This window comes from Arachis hypogaea, chromosome 19, assembly GCF_003086295.3.
Source record: "Arachis hypogaea cultivar Tifrunner chromosome 19, arahy.Tifrunner.gnm2.J5K5, whole genome shotgun sequence".
NCBI lineage: Eukaryota > Viridiplantae > Streptophyta > Magnoliopsida > Fabales > Fabaceae > Arachis > Arachis hypogaea.
The window spans coordinates 52,509,345-52,525,186 of record NC_092054.1 but is presented as its reverse complement, the minus strand read 5'-3'; the positions used below and the strand labels follow the sequence as shown (position 1 = coordinate 52,525,186).

General features: G+C 42.8%; 1 protein-coding gene across 1 annotated transcript; it reads left to right on the top strand.

Annotated features, from left to right (window-relative positions):
• The first annotated feature begins 14,261 nt into the window (after window positions 1–14,261).
• LOC140182265 (uncharacterized) lies at window positions 14,262–15,842 on the top strand. The gene is made up of 2 exons (XM_072228411.1): window positions 14,262–14,355; window positions 14,425–15,842. The coding sequence occupies exons 1-2, from the start codon at window positions 14,262–14,264 to the stop codon at window positions 15,840–15,842; spliced, it is 1,512 nt and encodes a 503-aa protein (XP_072084512.1).

Sequence of the window (15,842 nt, the reverse complement as noted above, 5' to 3'; positions counted from 1 at the left end):
TTCAGTTAAGCCAAGCTTTCTGATAGTGGATGCAGGTATTAGGTTGATGCTTGCCCCAAGATTGCATAAAGCTGTTTTGGTGCAATTACCTTCTAATATGCATGGTATCAGAAAACTCCCAGGGTCTTTAAGCTTTTCAGGAAAGCTTTTTAGAATGACTACACTGCATTCTTCAGTGAGGAGAACTCTTTCTGTTTCTCTCCAATCCTTTTTATGACTCAGGATCTCTTTCATGAACTTGGCATAAGAAGGTATTTGCTCAAGTGCCTCTGTAAATGGAATCTTTATTTCAAGAGTCCTGAGATAATCAGCAAAGCGAGCAAATTGCTTATCCTGCTCCTCTTTCCGGAGTTTTTGAGGATAAGGTATCTTGGCTTTATATTCCTCAACCTTAGTTGCTGTAGGTTTATTGCCTACAGAAGTGGTTGAAGAAGCCTTTTTAGAGGGGTTGTCATCAGCACTTGGGTGTGTCTGATCCCTCACTGGCAATTGAGTGCCAGAGTTAGAAGCTGGAGTGACGTTAGACGCCAACTCCTTGTCTGTTCCTGGCGTCTGAACGCCAGAACGGTGCCCATTTTGGGCGTTCAACGCCAGATCCTGCCCATTTTGGGCGTTCAACGCCAGATCCTTGCTTGTTTCTGGCGTTGAACGCCAGTCCTTGTTTGTTACTGGCGTTGAACGCCAGTCTTGGGCATGGTCTGGGCGTTCAGTACCAGCCTTCCACCAGATTGCTGGCGTTTTAACGCCAGAATTACTTTTCCCTGGGCTCTTACTGTCCTTAGGTGAATTTTGGGTGGTTTGCTCATTCCTTGGCTCTTTGCTGCCTTGAGGTAGGGTATTTAATGTTTTTCCACTTCTTAATTGAACTGCTTGGCATTCTTCTGTTATTTGTCTTGACAGCTGCTGCTTTGTTTGCTTCAATTGTTCTTCCATATTTATATTAGCCATCCTTGTCTCTTGTAGTTTATCCTTGAATTCGGCTAACTGCTTTGTTAGAAAGTCCAATTGCTAATTGAATTCAACAGCTTGTTTTACACGGCTGAGTTCAGCAGTTACTGTTTTAACCTCTTCTTTCATGGAAGGGTCACTGCTTAGGTACAGATGCTGATTCCTGGCAACTGTATCAAGGAGCTCTTGAGCCTCTTCAATTGTCTTTCTCATGTGGATAGATCCACCAGCTGAGTAATCTAGAGACATCTGAGCTCCTTCTGCAAGCCCATAATAGAAGATGTCTAACTGAACCCACTCTAAAAACATTTCAGAGGGGCATTTTCGTAGCATCTCTCTGTATCTCTCCCAGGCATCATAAAGAGATTCCTTATCTCCTTGTTTAAAGCCTTGGATGTCCAGCCTTAGCTGTGTCATCGGTTTTGGGGGAAAGTATTGATTCAGGAATTTTTCTATCAGCTGTTTCCATGTCCTTATGCTGGCCTTAGGTTGGTTATTTAACCACCTCTTAGCTTGATCTTTTACAGCAAATGGAAACAGTAATAGTCTGTAGACATCCTGATCTATTTCCTTATCATGTACTGTGTCAGCAATTTGTAAAAATTGTGCCAGAAACTCTTTAGGTTCTTCCTGTGGAAGACCGGAATACTGGCAACTTTGCTGCACCATGATAATGAGCTGAGGATTCAACTCAAAGCTACTGACTCCAATGGAGGGTATGCAGATACTACTCCCATATGAAGCAGTAGAGGGGTTAGCATATGACCCCAAAGTCCTCCTGGACTGTTCATTTCCACTTAGATCCATAATGGAGAAAGGGAGATGATGTCAAATAAAAAATTTATTTTTATTTATTTATTTATTTATTTAATTCGAAAATGAAATAAATTAAAATAAAATAAACAAAAATGGTTGAAAATTTTCGAAAAAATGAGGAGAGAGAAAGTGGTTAGGAAGTTTTAAAAAGGATATGATGATTTTTGAAAAAGGTTTTAAAATTTAAAAAAAAAAATCTGAATTTTTAAAGGTAAATTTCGAAAATTTGCTTTAAAATAGAGAGAAAAGATATTTTTGAATTTAAAGAGGAGAGAAAAAAACAATAAGATGGCACAAGATTTAGGATTTTTAGATCTGATGCTCCTTGTTTTTGAAAATTTTGGAGGGAAAACACCAATGAACACCAAACTTAAAATTTTTTAGAAAACTAAACTAAAATTTTCGAAAACCAAAAGGGAAATCAACAAAAAAACACCAAACTTAAAGTTTGGCACAAAATTTAATATAGAAATTATTATTTTTGAAAAAGATTTTTAAAGAGAGTATACCAAACTGCCACGGACTTAGACCAACGCTCTAGCCAATTGGGCAGTAAATGTAACACTTGTTTTGAAGAAGTATAAAATTTTAACCAAGAACAATAATAAGAGACTCTAAACCAAAAAGAAAAATTTTCCTAATCTAAGCAACAAAATAAACCGTCAGTTGTTCAAACACGAACAATCCCCGGCAACGGCGCCAAAAACTTGGTGCACGAATTGTGAATCACACTTTTCACACTCGTACCACTAACCAGCAAGTGCACTGGGTCGTCCAAGTAATACCTTACGTGAGTAAGGGTCGAATCCCACGGAGATTGTTGGTTTGAAGCAATCTACGGTTATCTTGCAATTCTTAGTCAGGAAGTCAATTATATTTATCAGTTGAATTGCGAATGAACAAGAGAGCATGGGTTAAAAGTTACTTGTTATGCAGTAATGGATAATATGTTGGAGTTTTGGAGATGCTTTGTCTTCAGAATCTCTGCTTTTCTCTGTCCTCTGATTCATTAACGCACGTCCTCCTATGGCAAGCTGTGTGTAGGTGGATCACCGTTGTCAATGGCTACCATCCATCCTTCCAGTGAAAAGGGTCCAGGTGCGCTGTCACCGCACGGCTAATCATCTGCAGGTTCTCAATCGTACCGGAATAGGATTTACTATCCTTTTGCGTCTGTCACTACACCCAGCACTCGCGAGTTTGAAGTTCGTAACAGCCATCCAATCCCAGAATCCTACTCGGAATACCACAGACAAGGTTTAGACTTTCCGGATTCTCATGAATGCCGCCATCAATCTAGCTTATACCACGGAGATTCTGATTAGGGAATCTAAGAGATATTCATTCAATCTGATGTAGAATGGAAGTGATTGTCAGACACACGTTCATGGATTGAGGAAGGTGATAAGTTTCACTAATCATCACCTTCTCCATAGTTAGGCGCGAATGGATATCTTAGATAGGAACACGCATGTTTGAATGAAAAATAGAAATACTTGCATTAATTCATCGAGACACAGCAGAGCTCCTCACCCCCAACAATAGAGTTTAGAGACTCATGCCATCAAAGAGTATAAAGTTTTGATCTAAAAAATGTCATGAGATGCAAAATAAATCTCTAAAAGTTGTTTAAATACTAAACTAGTAACCTAGGTTTACAGAAAATGAGTAAACTATAACAGATAGTGCAGAAATCCACTTTTGGGGCTCACTTGGTGTGTGCTGGGGCTGAGACTAAAGCTTCTCACGTGCCTGGGGCTGTTTTGGGCGTTCAACGCCAGCTTTGGATCCTTTTCTGGCGTTGAACTCCAACTTGCAACTTGTTTCTGGCGCTGGACACCAGAATTGGGCAGAGAGCTGGCATTGAATGCCAGTTTACGTCGTCTATCCTTAAGCAAAGTATGGACTATTATATATTGCTGGAAATCCCTGGATGTCTACTTTCCAACGCAATTGGAAGCACGCCATTTGGAGTCTTGTAGCTCCAGAAAATCTATTTTGAGTGCAGGGAGGTCAGAATCCAACAACATCAGCAGTCCTTTTTCATCCTGAATCAGATTTTTGCTCAGCTCCCTCAATTTCAGCCAGAAAATACCTGAAATTACAGAAAAACACACAAACTCATAGTAGAGTCCATAAATGTGGATTTTTCCTAGAAACTAATGAAAATAAACTAAACCAACTAAAACATACTAAAATCTATATGAAATTAACCCCAAAAAGCGTATAAAATATCCGCTCATCAGGACCCTACCGAGTCATAGAAATACTTGGAAAAGGCTACTACAGGCTGTTCGAACTCGAAGGGCGAGAGCTCCCCAGGTCATGGCACACTTGCAACCTACGAAGGTATTATAGTTAAAAGTAACAAGGATCTTAGGATAAGGTGCACTCTTTTTCCAGAAAATATTTTTTAATGAGGTGCCAAGCCAAGATTCATAAAATACCTAACTTAGAGGAGTAAAACTCCCACATGTATATATTTGTATTTTTGTATTTTGAATAAATTTTTTCAGATTTTCCACAAATCCTTTATCAAGGCGAATTAATCTGAAACGCAAAAAATTCATCGCCCGATTATAAAGCTACAGATCGGCAGAAAGTGAAAATCAAATTCACTGCATGATCACGGTAAAGACCAACAAAGATGAAAACCAAATTCATCAAAAGGTCGACCAACGGGGATCAAACCCAATATCTACAAAATCGGCAAAGATGAAAGGGCGACAAAAACATAATAATGCAAGAAGTTATCAAAAGTGATCCATAGAAAGGACCTGACGAGGTCTTAATAAAAATGGATTGCTAAAAATAACTTAAAAGACTGGTCGACGTAAAGAAGTCGGACCAGTCGACCACAATAACCAAAGTTATAAAAAGTAAATTCCTAGAAAGAGGTCTGACCAGCCCTAAAAAAGGATTACTAAATAACTTAGAAGGGCCCGACAAGATGAAGTCGGCCCAGAATAAGAAGTTATAAAAGTAATCCCTGAAAGAGACCTGAACAAGGTCCAAAAAAGAGGATTACTAAACTAACTTAGAAGGGTCCGACATGATAAAGTCGGCCCAAGACAAAAGTTATAAAAGTAATCCCTGAAAGAGACCTGAACAAGGTCCAAAAAAGAGGATTACAACAATAACTTAGAAACGCCCGACATGATGAAGTCAGCCCAACACAAAAGTTATAAAAGTAATCCCTGAAAGAGACCTGAACAAGGTCCAAAAAAGAGGATTACTAAAATAACTTAGAAGGGCCTGACATGATGAAGTCGGCCCAGAATAAAAGTTATAAAAGTAATCCATACAAGAGATCTGACAAAAGATCCAAAAAATGGATTACTAGAGTAACTCAGAGGAGGTCGACACAACTAAATCAACTCGGCAAAGCTACCAAAAACTATAATCCATAAGAAAAGATCACCCAAGATCCAATCAGGAGAGATTACTAGAAATAGCCGCAAAACACGACCAAGTTGAAGAAATCGACCAACAGAAGACACAAAAGTTGGATCCAGAAATTCATAACCTCAAAAGAATCAAGCTACAACTATGAGAATACGAAGACAGCTAAAAGAGGTCGGACAACAAGGTTCCAACACTCCCAAAAAACCTAGAACGTGTCAGATAAGCGCGGACAAGCATGTTATGAAAGAAACGATTTATAATAATAAAGACTCAAGAGGCCACCTAAAGTCGACCACAAGAATCTGAAGAAATACTTTGTTTTTCCAAAAAACAAAGTTGCTAACAGAAAAGCAACTAAAAAAGTATCCATAGTCAGAACGACCAATTACAAAATTTAAACTAACAACTAAAAAGGCCTTGGCAAGGGTTGGTGGTCAATGATCTCTATCCTAATCACTAACCACAACATGAGAATTGGCAAGGATCAACCCCATTAAGTCATCCTCTAACTAATAAAGGAAAGTCAAATGAGCTATGTCAATCCAAGTCCATAAGTCCTAGTTCTCCACCAAATCAATTAGTGAGATCTAGAGTTAATGACTCCCAATCATCAATCACTTGGACATTAGTAACTCAAGAGTTCCTAAGTTACCTTCCCAAGCCAAGAGAAACAAAATCTACTCTAAAATCCAACCAAGCATTTCATCAAACACTTGGAAGGCACAAAAGAAAAGCATAGTAAATTGCAAGAATTAAAGGAATCTACAACTACAAAAGTAAGAGATTAACAATAGAAAGGCAAAACAATAGAAAAGTAAACTCATAACTAAAAGAAGCATTTTAACAAACACATAGAAGGCAACAAAAGCAAACAACATGAATTGAAAGAATTAAAGAGAGATCTAACTAGAATAGCAAGAGATCAACAAAAGAAAAGGAAAACAATCATGAAACAACAAAGAACTTACCAATTGCATTGAAGAAGAAATGTAGATCTACAAAAGAAAGTTCATAAACTACAACTAACAATACAAAGGACTTACAGGAGAAGAAGAATTCTACAACTACAAGAGAACAATTAGGGAAGAAAAAGGAAAATTAAAAGAGAGAAGAAGAGCTAGATCTAGATCTAATCCTAATCCTAATTCTAGACAGAAGTGAGAGCTTCTCTCTCTGAAACTAACTAAAACTAATCCTAAAACTTAAACTAATGATCAAAAGTATGTAAAGTATGTCAATTCCCTTTCAATCCTTGGCTTAAATAGTATCATAAATGAGTTGGATTGAGCCCACAAGGCTTTAGAATTTGTTGGCCACGAATTTGCATTTAATGAATCACATGCAAATCGGCGCATACGCGTATCGTGCGCGTGCGCACCCATATCCACGATGCAACTATGGCAAATCTCATATTATTTCGAAGCTTCGGATGTTAGCTTTCCAACGCAACTAGAACCGCATCATTTGGACTTTCGTAGCTCAAGTTATGGTCGATTGAGTGCGAAGAGGTCGGCTTGACAGCTTTTGTACTTCCTTCATTTCTTCATGAGTTCTCCATTGTTACATGCTTTTCCTTCATTCTCTTGATCCAATCTTTGCCTCCTAAATCTGAAATCACCTAACAAACATATCAAGGCACCTAATAGAATCAAGGTAAATTAAATTTAGCTATTGTAAGACCTAAAAAGCATGTTTTCACTCTTAAGCACAATTAAAGGAGAAGTTATAAAACCATGCTATTCCATTGAATAAATGTGGAAAAAGGTGATAAAATCCTCTAAATGCAACACAAGATAAACCTTCTGAATGGGGTTTATCAAAGCTCTCTAAGAGCTCACTGTCAAGCTATTGACATTAAAGAAGCGCTTATTGGGAGGCAACTCAATGTTATTTAATTATATTTATTTATATTCCATTGTCATTTTATGTTTTCTTTAGGTTGATGATCATGTGAAGTCATAAAAATAACTGCAGAATTAAAGCAAAATAAAAAAATAGCATAAAAAATAGCACACCCTGGAGGACAGGCTTACTGGCATTTAAACGCCAGTAAGGATAGCAGAATGGGCGTTTAACGCCTAGTCTGGCAGCATTCTGGGCGTTTAACGTCAGAAAAGGGTGTCTGGCTGGTGTTAAACGCCAGAAAAGGGCAGCAGACTGGCATTTAACGCCAGAAAAGGTAGCAGAGCTGGCGTTTAACGCCAGTATTGGCACACTGAGGGCGTTTGAATGCCAGAATGGTACAGGGAGCAGAATTTCTTGACACCTCAGGATCTGTGGACCCCACAGGATCCCCACCTACCCCAACTCACTCTCTCTCCTTTTCACACCTCTCCATAACACTCTTCCCCAAATACCTTTGACCAATCCCATCAATATCTCTTCCCCAAATCCCATTCACCTATCAAATCCTACCCTCTTCCCCACAACCTCTTCACCACTCACATCCATCCATCATAAAACCCCACTACCTTACCATTCAAATTCAAACTTATTCCCTCTCTCCCCTACCCTATAAATACCCCTCCTTACAACCTTCAATTTCACAACTCATACACACTTAACCCCCCTTGGCCGAAACCACTACTCCCCTCCATCTCCTCCATTTCTTCTTCTTCTAGTCCTTTCTTTCTTCTTTTGCTCAAGGACGAGCAAAACTTCTAAGTTTGGTGTGGGATAAGCTCTGATTTTTTGTTTTTCCATAACCATCAATTGCACCTAAGGCCGGAGAAACCTTTAAAAAGAGGAAAGGGAAGGCAATTGCTTCCACCTCCGAGTCATGGGAGATGGAGAGATTCATCTCAAAGGTCCATCAAGACTACTTCTATAAAGTTGTGGCCAAGAAATAGGTGATCCCCGAGGTCCCCTTCATGCTCAAAGAGGATGAATATCCGGAGATCTGATGTGAGATTCGAAGAAGAGGTTGGGAAGCTCTCACCAACCCAATCCAACAAGTCGGAATCTTAATGGTTCAAGAGTTCTATGCTAATGCATGGATCACTAAGAACCATGATCAAAGTATGAACCCGAACCCAAAGAATTGGCTCACAATGGTTCGGAGGAATTACTAGGATTTCATTCTGGAAAATGTGAGGTTGACATTTAACTTGCCAATGATGAGAGGAGATCCTCATCCTTTCACTAGAAGGGTCAACTTTGATCAAAGGTTGGACCAAGTCCTCATGGACATCTGTATGGAAGGAGCCCAATGGAAGAGAGACTCAAGAGGCAAGCCGGTTCAATTAAGAAGGCTTGACCTCAAACCCGTGGCTAGGGGATGGTTGGAGTTCATCCAACGCTCTATCATTCCTACTAGCAACCGGTCTGAAGTTACAATAGACCGGGCTATCATGATCCATAGCATCATGAACGGAGAGAAACTAGAAGTTCATTAAATCATACCTCTAGAACTCTACAAGGTGGCGGACAAGCCCTCCACTTTGGCAAGGTTAGTGTTCATACCCTGGGTCGAGCTGTCTGACCCGGGATGTTTTAACGACAAGTCGACCGACCTTTTCAGGTCAGACTATCCGACCTCTTCAAGAGCTCGGCCAAATCACTACAGAGGCCCAAGAAGGCCCAAACGAAGAAACACAACCCAAATCTAAAGGTAGCCAAAGCCTAGAAAGATAAAGGCAGTTCCCTTGAAGATAAGATGACCTCACCTAAAGATAAGATAGGATAAGATAACTATCTTATCCCCAGAAGGGTCACTCCTCACCATTATAAATACACTGGAGCACCCAGGTATAACTCATACTCTGATTCTACTAAAAACCTGCATAATACCCTTGCTAACTTAAGCACCGGAGTCCCTTGCAGGTACCACCACCCTCCGGTGATGAAGGATCAGCACCGCCACCAAGTCCAACAAGTCGGACACGGCAGCTCCGGCCACCATCCATCAGCCGGATACGTCATCTCCGACTAGTACAGAAGATCTCGTCCGAGATCGACCTACAGTTTTAGGTAACCCTCGGAACATTGGCGCCGTTACCGGGGAACCTGGAAGTCATTCCATCCACATAGCGGATGACCAGGACAATGACCACAACTCTGGTTTGGTGGACAGAACGCCAAACAAAAATGCAGACCCTACACCAAAAGATACTCCTCAACCTAACAAAGACAAAGATTCACCAAACGCGGAAGCCATGGAGGCACTCCAAAACCGCCTAAAACAACTCGAAAAAGAGGTGAAGCATCAACGAAAAGCTGAGAGAGACCTACGAAGGGAAGTTAGGCGGCGCCGCGAGTTAAAGGACAAGCTCCTAAAACTCGAAGCAGATCTCAAAGCCAAAACAAACCGATCCAGTCACGAAGACAGCCCCTGTAAAGACCAAGACCTATTCACCAAAGAAATCATGAGGACCAAAATCCCAAAAGACTTCAAACTTCCTGACATAACTCTATACGATGGCACAGCAGATCCCAGTCATCACCTCAGTAATTTCAGAAGTCGAATGTACCTCACCGATGCCTCAGATGCAGTCCGCTGCAAAGCCTTTCCGACTACTTTAACAAAGACAACGATTAAATGGTTTGACAATCTACCCCCTAGGTCCATCTCAAGCTTCGACGACTTAGCCAAGAAGTTTCTGGCCAGGTTCTCCATCCAAAAAGAGAAAGCTAAGCACGCCCCAAGTCTATTAGGAATCAAGCAAGGAGATCAGGAAAATCTCCGTAGTTACATGGAAAGATTCAACAAAACATGTCTAGACATACAAAGTCTACCAACAGAGGCCGCCATTAAGGGTCTCATCAATGGCTTGCGAGAGGGATCCTTTAGCCACTCTATATTAAAAAATATCCCACATCTCTAAACGAAGTGCAAGAACGAGCAGAGAAGTACATCAACATGGAGGAAAACTATCGACTAGCAGAAGCCTCAAAGCCCGGATTCTCCTACTCCTCCCGAGATAAGGATAAAGAGTCCAAAAAGAAAGAAGATCAACATGGGGAAAAGATAAAAAAAATACCACAATTACACCCCTCTTCGGGTATCCCTTGTGGACGTCTACAGAGAAGTTTGCCATACTGAAAAAATTCCCCTAGCTCGACCACTCAAAAATAAAAAAGGAGGAGGAAATCGGGGTGAATATTGTGAATACCATCGAATCTAAGGACACTCTACCAACGAATGTTTCGACTTAAAAAATGTCATAGAGAAATTAGTAAGAGAGGAAAAATTAGATCGGTACTTAGCCAGTCGAGCTGAGGAACCAAGAAAAAGAAGTAGGGACGAAGATGTCGGACGAACTGAACGACCACCTTCGTACCCCGGACAGACATGTCCACATGATACATGGAGGATTCGCAGGGGAAGGAATCTCCAAATCATCTCGCAAAAGACATCTTAAAGATGTATATCATGTCGAGGGAAGAGAGGAAGCACCCGACATCCCCACAATTACTTTTACTAAAGAAGACGCAGCCGGCATCATCTCGGGACATGATGATCCCATGGTCATCACTATCATATTGGCTAATGCAAATCTCCACCACACACTAGTGGACCAAGGAAGCTCAGCTGACATTTTGTTCAAAACTGCCTTCGACAAACTCGGCCTGGGTACATCTCACTACACACGACCTTTGGAAAAGGAAACCGGTCAAGGACACTCAATATAGACTATATCGTGGTCGACGTGAGTTCAGCCTACAATGCCCTAATAGGTCGGACAACATTAAACCAGCTCGGCAGTAGTCTCGACTCCACACCTGTGTATGAAGTTTCCAACCATAGAAGGAATAGCTACAATAAGAGCAGACCAGAAAACGGCACGCCGTTGTTATAACGAAAGTCTAAACCTCAGAGGCAGAGGAGAAGAAATCCACACCATCGAACTTGGTGGAGTTCGAGGACGGGAAGAACTCCGTCCATAACCCGAAGGCGAAGTAGAAAAAGTCCAGATCAGAGATGTCCCAGACAAAGCAACCAATATTGGCATAATCCTAAAAAGAGACATAAAAGAATAACTAATATAGTTTTTAAGAGACAATGTCGACTTCTTTGCATGGAAAGCCGCAGACATGCCCGGCATAGACCCAAAGTTAATGTGCCACAAGCTGGCAGTTTATCTAGGATCTCGGCCAGTACAGCAGAGACGCAGAAAGCTCGGACCAGAACGATCCCAAGCTGTGGAAGAACAAATACAAGCTTTACTGGAGGCAGGATTCATAAGAGAAGTTAAGTACCCACTATGGCTAGCTAACGTCGTCTTGGTGAAAAAATCAAACGGGAAGTGGCAGATGTGAACCGACTACACTGATCTCAACAAAGCCTGCACAAAGGATCCATATCCACTCCCAAGTATCGACGCTCTGGTGGATGTCTCCTCCGGATATACATACCTCTCGTTTATGGACCCTTATTCGGGGTACAATCGAATCCTGATGTACCCACCCGATCAAGAAAAAACTTCATTCTTAACCCCAAAAGCAAACTACTGCTACATCGTCATGCCTTTCGGACTCAAAAACGCGGAAGCTACTTATCAGAGATTAATGAATAAGGTCTTTGCAGACCACATCGGGAAAATCATGGAAGTCTATGTGGACGACATGTTAATAAAAACGCAAAGTGAAGAGACGTTACTATCCGACCTCACCCAAGTATTCAACACTATAAGAAGGCATGGCATGCGATTCAACCCTGCAAAATGCACCTTCGCAGTAGAAGCCAGAAAATTCTTGGGTTTTATGCTCACACAAAGGGGAATTGAAGCAAATCCGGATAAATGCAAGGCTATACTCAATATGAAAAGTCTGACCTGTGTCAAAGAGGTACAACAACTCAACGGAAGACTGGCAGCCTTGTCTAGATTCCTAGCCGGATCGGTAATAAGATCCCTACCCTTCTACGCCACTCTAAGGAAGGGAAAGAGATTCGAATGGACAACAGAGTGCGAGCAGGCCTTCCAAGATTTCAAAAGATTCCTGGGACAACCACCTATCCTAACTCGGCCACGAGAAGGAGAACCACTTGTATTGTACCTCGCAGTAGGCAATCGGGCAGTAGTCTTAGCACTAGTCCGAGAAGATGACAATGGGCAACAGCCTGTATACTTCATCAGCAAAGCATTACAAGGATCCAAACTGAACTACCAAAAAATAGAAAAATTCGCCTATGCTCTCATATTAACATTTCGACGACTTCGTCCATACTTCCAAGCCCACATTATCAGGGTTCGGACCAACCAGCCCATAAAAGGCATTCTACAGAAGACAGATTTAGCAGGAAGAATCTTACAATGGGCAATCGAGTTGTCTGAATTCGACCCTCAATATGAAGCTCGGACAGCCATCAAATTGCAATATTTGGCCGACTTCATTGCAGAATTTATAGACACCCCGGAAATCCCTACAGAATGGAATCTCTATGTAGATGGTTCCGCAAACAAAACTGGAAGTGGCACGGGTGTGATAATTGAAAGTGACCAGGGAACCCAAATCGAACTTTCCCTCAAATTCGGGTTTCAAGCCGAGTATGAGGCATTACTAGCTGGTTTGAAGTTGGCTAAGGAGGTTGGAGCTCAAAAACTTATCATCTTCAGCGACTCACAGGTAGTCACTTCACAAGTAGCAGGGAGCTACCAAACCAAGGATCCCACCATGAAAAAGTACTTAGACAAAGCCAAGGAACAGCTCGGACAACTCGGGGAATATGAGATCCGCCATATACCCCGAGAACAAAATGCTCGAGCTGATGCACTCTCAAAATTAGCCAGCACCAAACCAGGGAGCAACAATAGAAGCCTCATCCAAGAGATGCTGCAGAACCCGTCAATCTCGGAAGAAGAAAAAATCCTAACCATAATAGGTCTGAATCAAGGATGGATGACTCCTATAATTAATTATCTCAAAATAGAAGCACTACCTACAGATAACAAGGAAGCAAAGAGGTTAAAACGGGAGGCACAATACTACACCATCATAAATGATACTTCATCTGGGAACTCCCCTACACGACCTGGCTAGCCAACGTCGTGCTAGTGAAAAAATCTAACGGGAAATAGCGAATGTGCGTCGACTACACGGACTTCAACAAAGCCTGCCCGAAGGACGCCTTTCCCCTACCAAACATCGACGGATTAGTAGATGCCGCATCCGGCCACCGATATCTCAACTTCATGGACGCATATTCCGGCTACAACCAGATTCCAATGCACCGACCTGACGAAGAAAAAACAGCGTTCATCACGCCAGACGGGACATACTGCTACACAGTGATGCCCTTCGGCTTGAAAAACACGGGAGCCACCTATCAAAGACTTGTCAACAAGATATTTCAAAACCTGTCCAGAAGAAAACTAGAAGTCTACATAGACGACATGCTCGCTAAGACTGAATCCGACGAACAACTCACCGACGACCTCAAGGTCATAATGAACACCCTACGAAAGCACCGAATGCGACTCAACCCGGCAAAATGTGCCTTCGGGATGGAGGCAGGGAAGTTCCTCGGCTTTATGATCACGCAACGCGGAATTGAAGCAAACCCGAAGAAATGTCGCACCATCCTCGAGATGACGAGCCCAAAAAACCTCAAAGACATCCAAAAGCTCATCGGCCGATTGACGTCATTATCATGCTTTCTCGGGGCATCGGCTCAAAAAGCGATCCTTTTCTTCAAACTGATGAAAAAAGGAGCCCCTTTCAAGTGGGAGACAGAATGTGAAGAAGCATTCCAACATTTCAAGAGAGTCCTAGTGGAACCACCAATCCTCGCCAAATCCCAGACAGGGGAAACACTCTACCTGTACCTCTCCATAACGGAAGAGGCACTCGCAGCAGCACTCATCCGCGAAAGCAAGAAAAAGGAACAAGAACCTATCTACTTCATAAGCAAAGTCTTGCAAGAAGCGGAAACTCGCTACTCACGTCTAGAAAAATTAGCTTTCGCACTCCTCACGGCTTCCCGGTGCCTACGATAATACTTCCAGGCCCACCCCGTGACGGTCCGAACCGACCAGGCAGTCAAACAAGTACTACAAAAACCCGACCTAGCGGGAAGAATGCTAGCGTGGTCTATCGAACTATCTCAATTCCAAATCAAGTTCAAACCCCGGTACGCAATCAAAGCACAGGCCATGGCTGACTTTATTGCCGAGATGACCCCAGGAAACTCCACCCCCGAATCGTGGAAACTACATGTTGACGGCTCATCGAACGTCACCTCTGGAGGTGCCGGAGTCATTCTCGAAAGTCAAAATGGAGTCGTAATCGAATAATCAGTACGATACAAATTTCCAGTATCGAACAACCAAGCAGAATACGAGGCCCTCTTGGCAGGCCTAGCCCTAGCCCGGGAAGTCAGAGCAAAGGTCCTAGAGGTAAACACCGATTCACAGGTAGTCAGTTCCCAAATTAACGGAGACTACCAGACACGAGATCCCTTACTCCAACAATACCTCGCCAAGGTAAATAAACTGAAAAACGGATTCGAGCACGTTACCATACAACACGTTCCTAGGGAACGAAACGCCAGGGCCGACCTACTCTCCAAACTAGCCAGTACCAAACCAGGACACGGTAACAAATCGCTAATCCAGGAAGTTGTTGAGTCGCCCTCCGTGTCAACGACAACCAACGCTCATCTGACATTCTCGAACCAGGGATCTTGGACCTACCCTATCCTACGGTACCTCCTCGACGGAACACTGCCGTCGGACCCCAAAGAGGGAAAACAGATAAAAAGGGAAGCCGCCAACTATACCGTTGTCGCAGGACAACTATACAAACGTGGATTCTCGCAACCCCTGCTCAAATGCATTGAACCCGGGGACACGGAGTACATACTCCGTGAAATCCACGAGGGTTGCTGCAGGCACCACGTCGGAGGTAAAACATTAGCCCAAAAAATCATCAAGGCAGGTTACTTCTGGCCCACGGTTATCCGGGATTCCATACAAATAGTCAAAAATAGCGACAAATGCCAAAGGCACGCCAATATCCACCAAACCGCCCCTCACCAGCTCAGCATCATATCGGCAGAACGGCCATTCGGCACTTGGGGGATCGACCTCGTCGGGCCCTTCCCTACAGCGCCCGGTCAACTCAGGTATCTCATCGTCGCCATAGACTACTACACCAAATGGATCGAAGCCGAACCCCTGGCCTCCATAACGGCAACCCAATGCCGAAAATTCCTCTGGCGACAGATCATCACCCGATTCGGGATCCCCGAGATCGTTATCTCGGACAACGGAACCCAATTTGCTGACAAAAAGTTCAGAGAATTTTTAGCAGGGCTACGCATATCTCACCATTTTAGCTCGGTAGAACACCACCAAACAAACGAACATGTGGAATCCGCGAACAAAATAATCTTCAAAGGACTCAAGAAGCGACTCGACGAAGCCAAAGGACTATGGGCCGACGAACTCGAATCGATCCTATGGTCATACCGAACCACACCTCAAACGACCACGGGAGAAACACCTTTCCGATTAACATACGGTGTAGAGGCGGTCATCCCGGTAGAGATCGGAGACCCAAGCCCCAGAAAAACGGTCGTGGGTAACGATGAGGAAGCAGAACGAGACCTCATTGACGAAGAAAGAAGCATAGCTCATATCAAAGAGCTAGCCCTGAAGCAAAGAATCAGCTTAAGGTACAACTACGGCGTCGTCCGACGAGAATTTGCAACCGACGGCCTCGTCCTACGATGA

Coding starts and splice junctions, on each gene's coding strand:
- LOC140182265 (XM_072228411.1), top strand. CDS start 14,262: ATGGCTGACTTTATTGCCGAGATGACCCCAGGAAACTCCACCCCCGAA. Junction 14,356..14,424: donor ATCGAACGTCACCTCTGGAG/GTGCCGGAGTCA, acceptor ACAAATTTCCAG/TATCGAACAACCAAGCAGAA.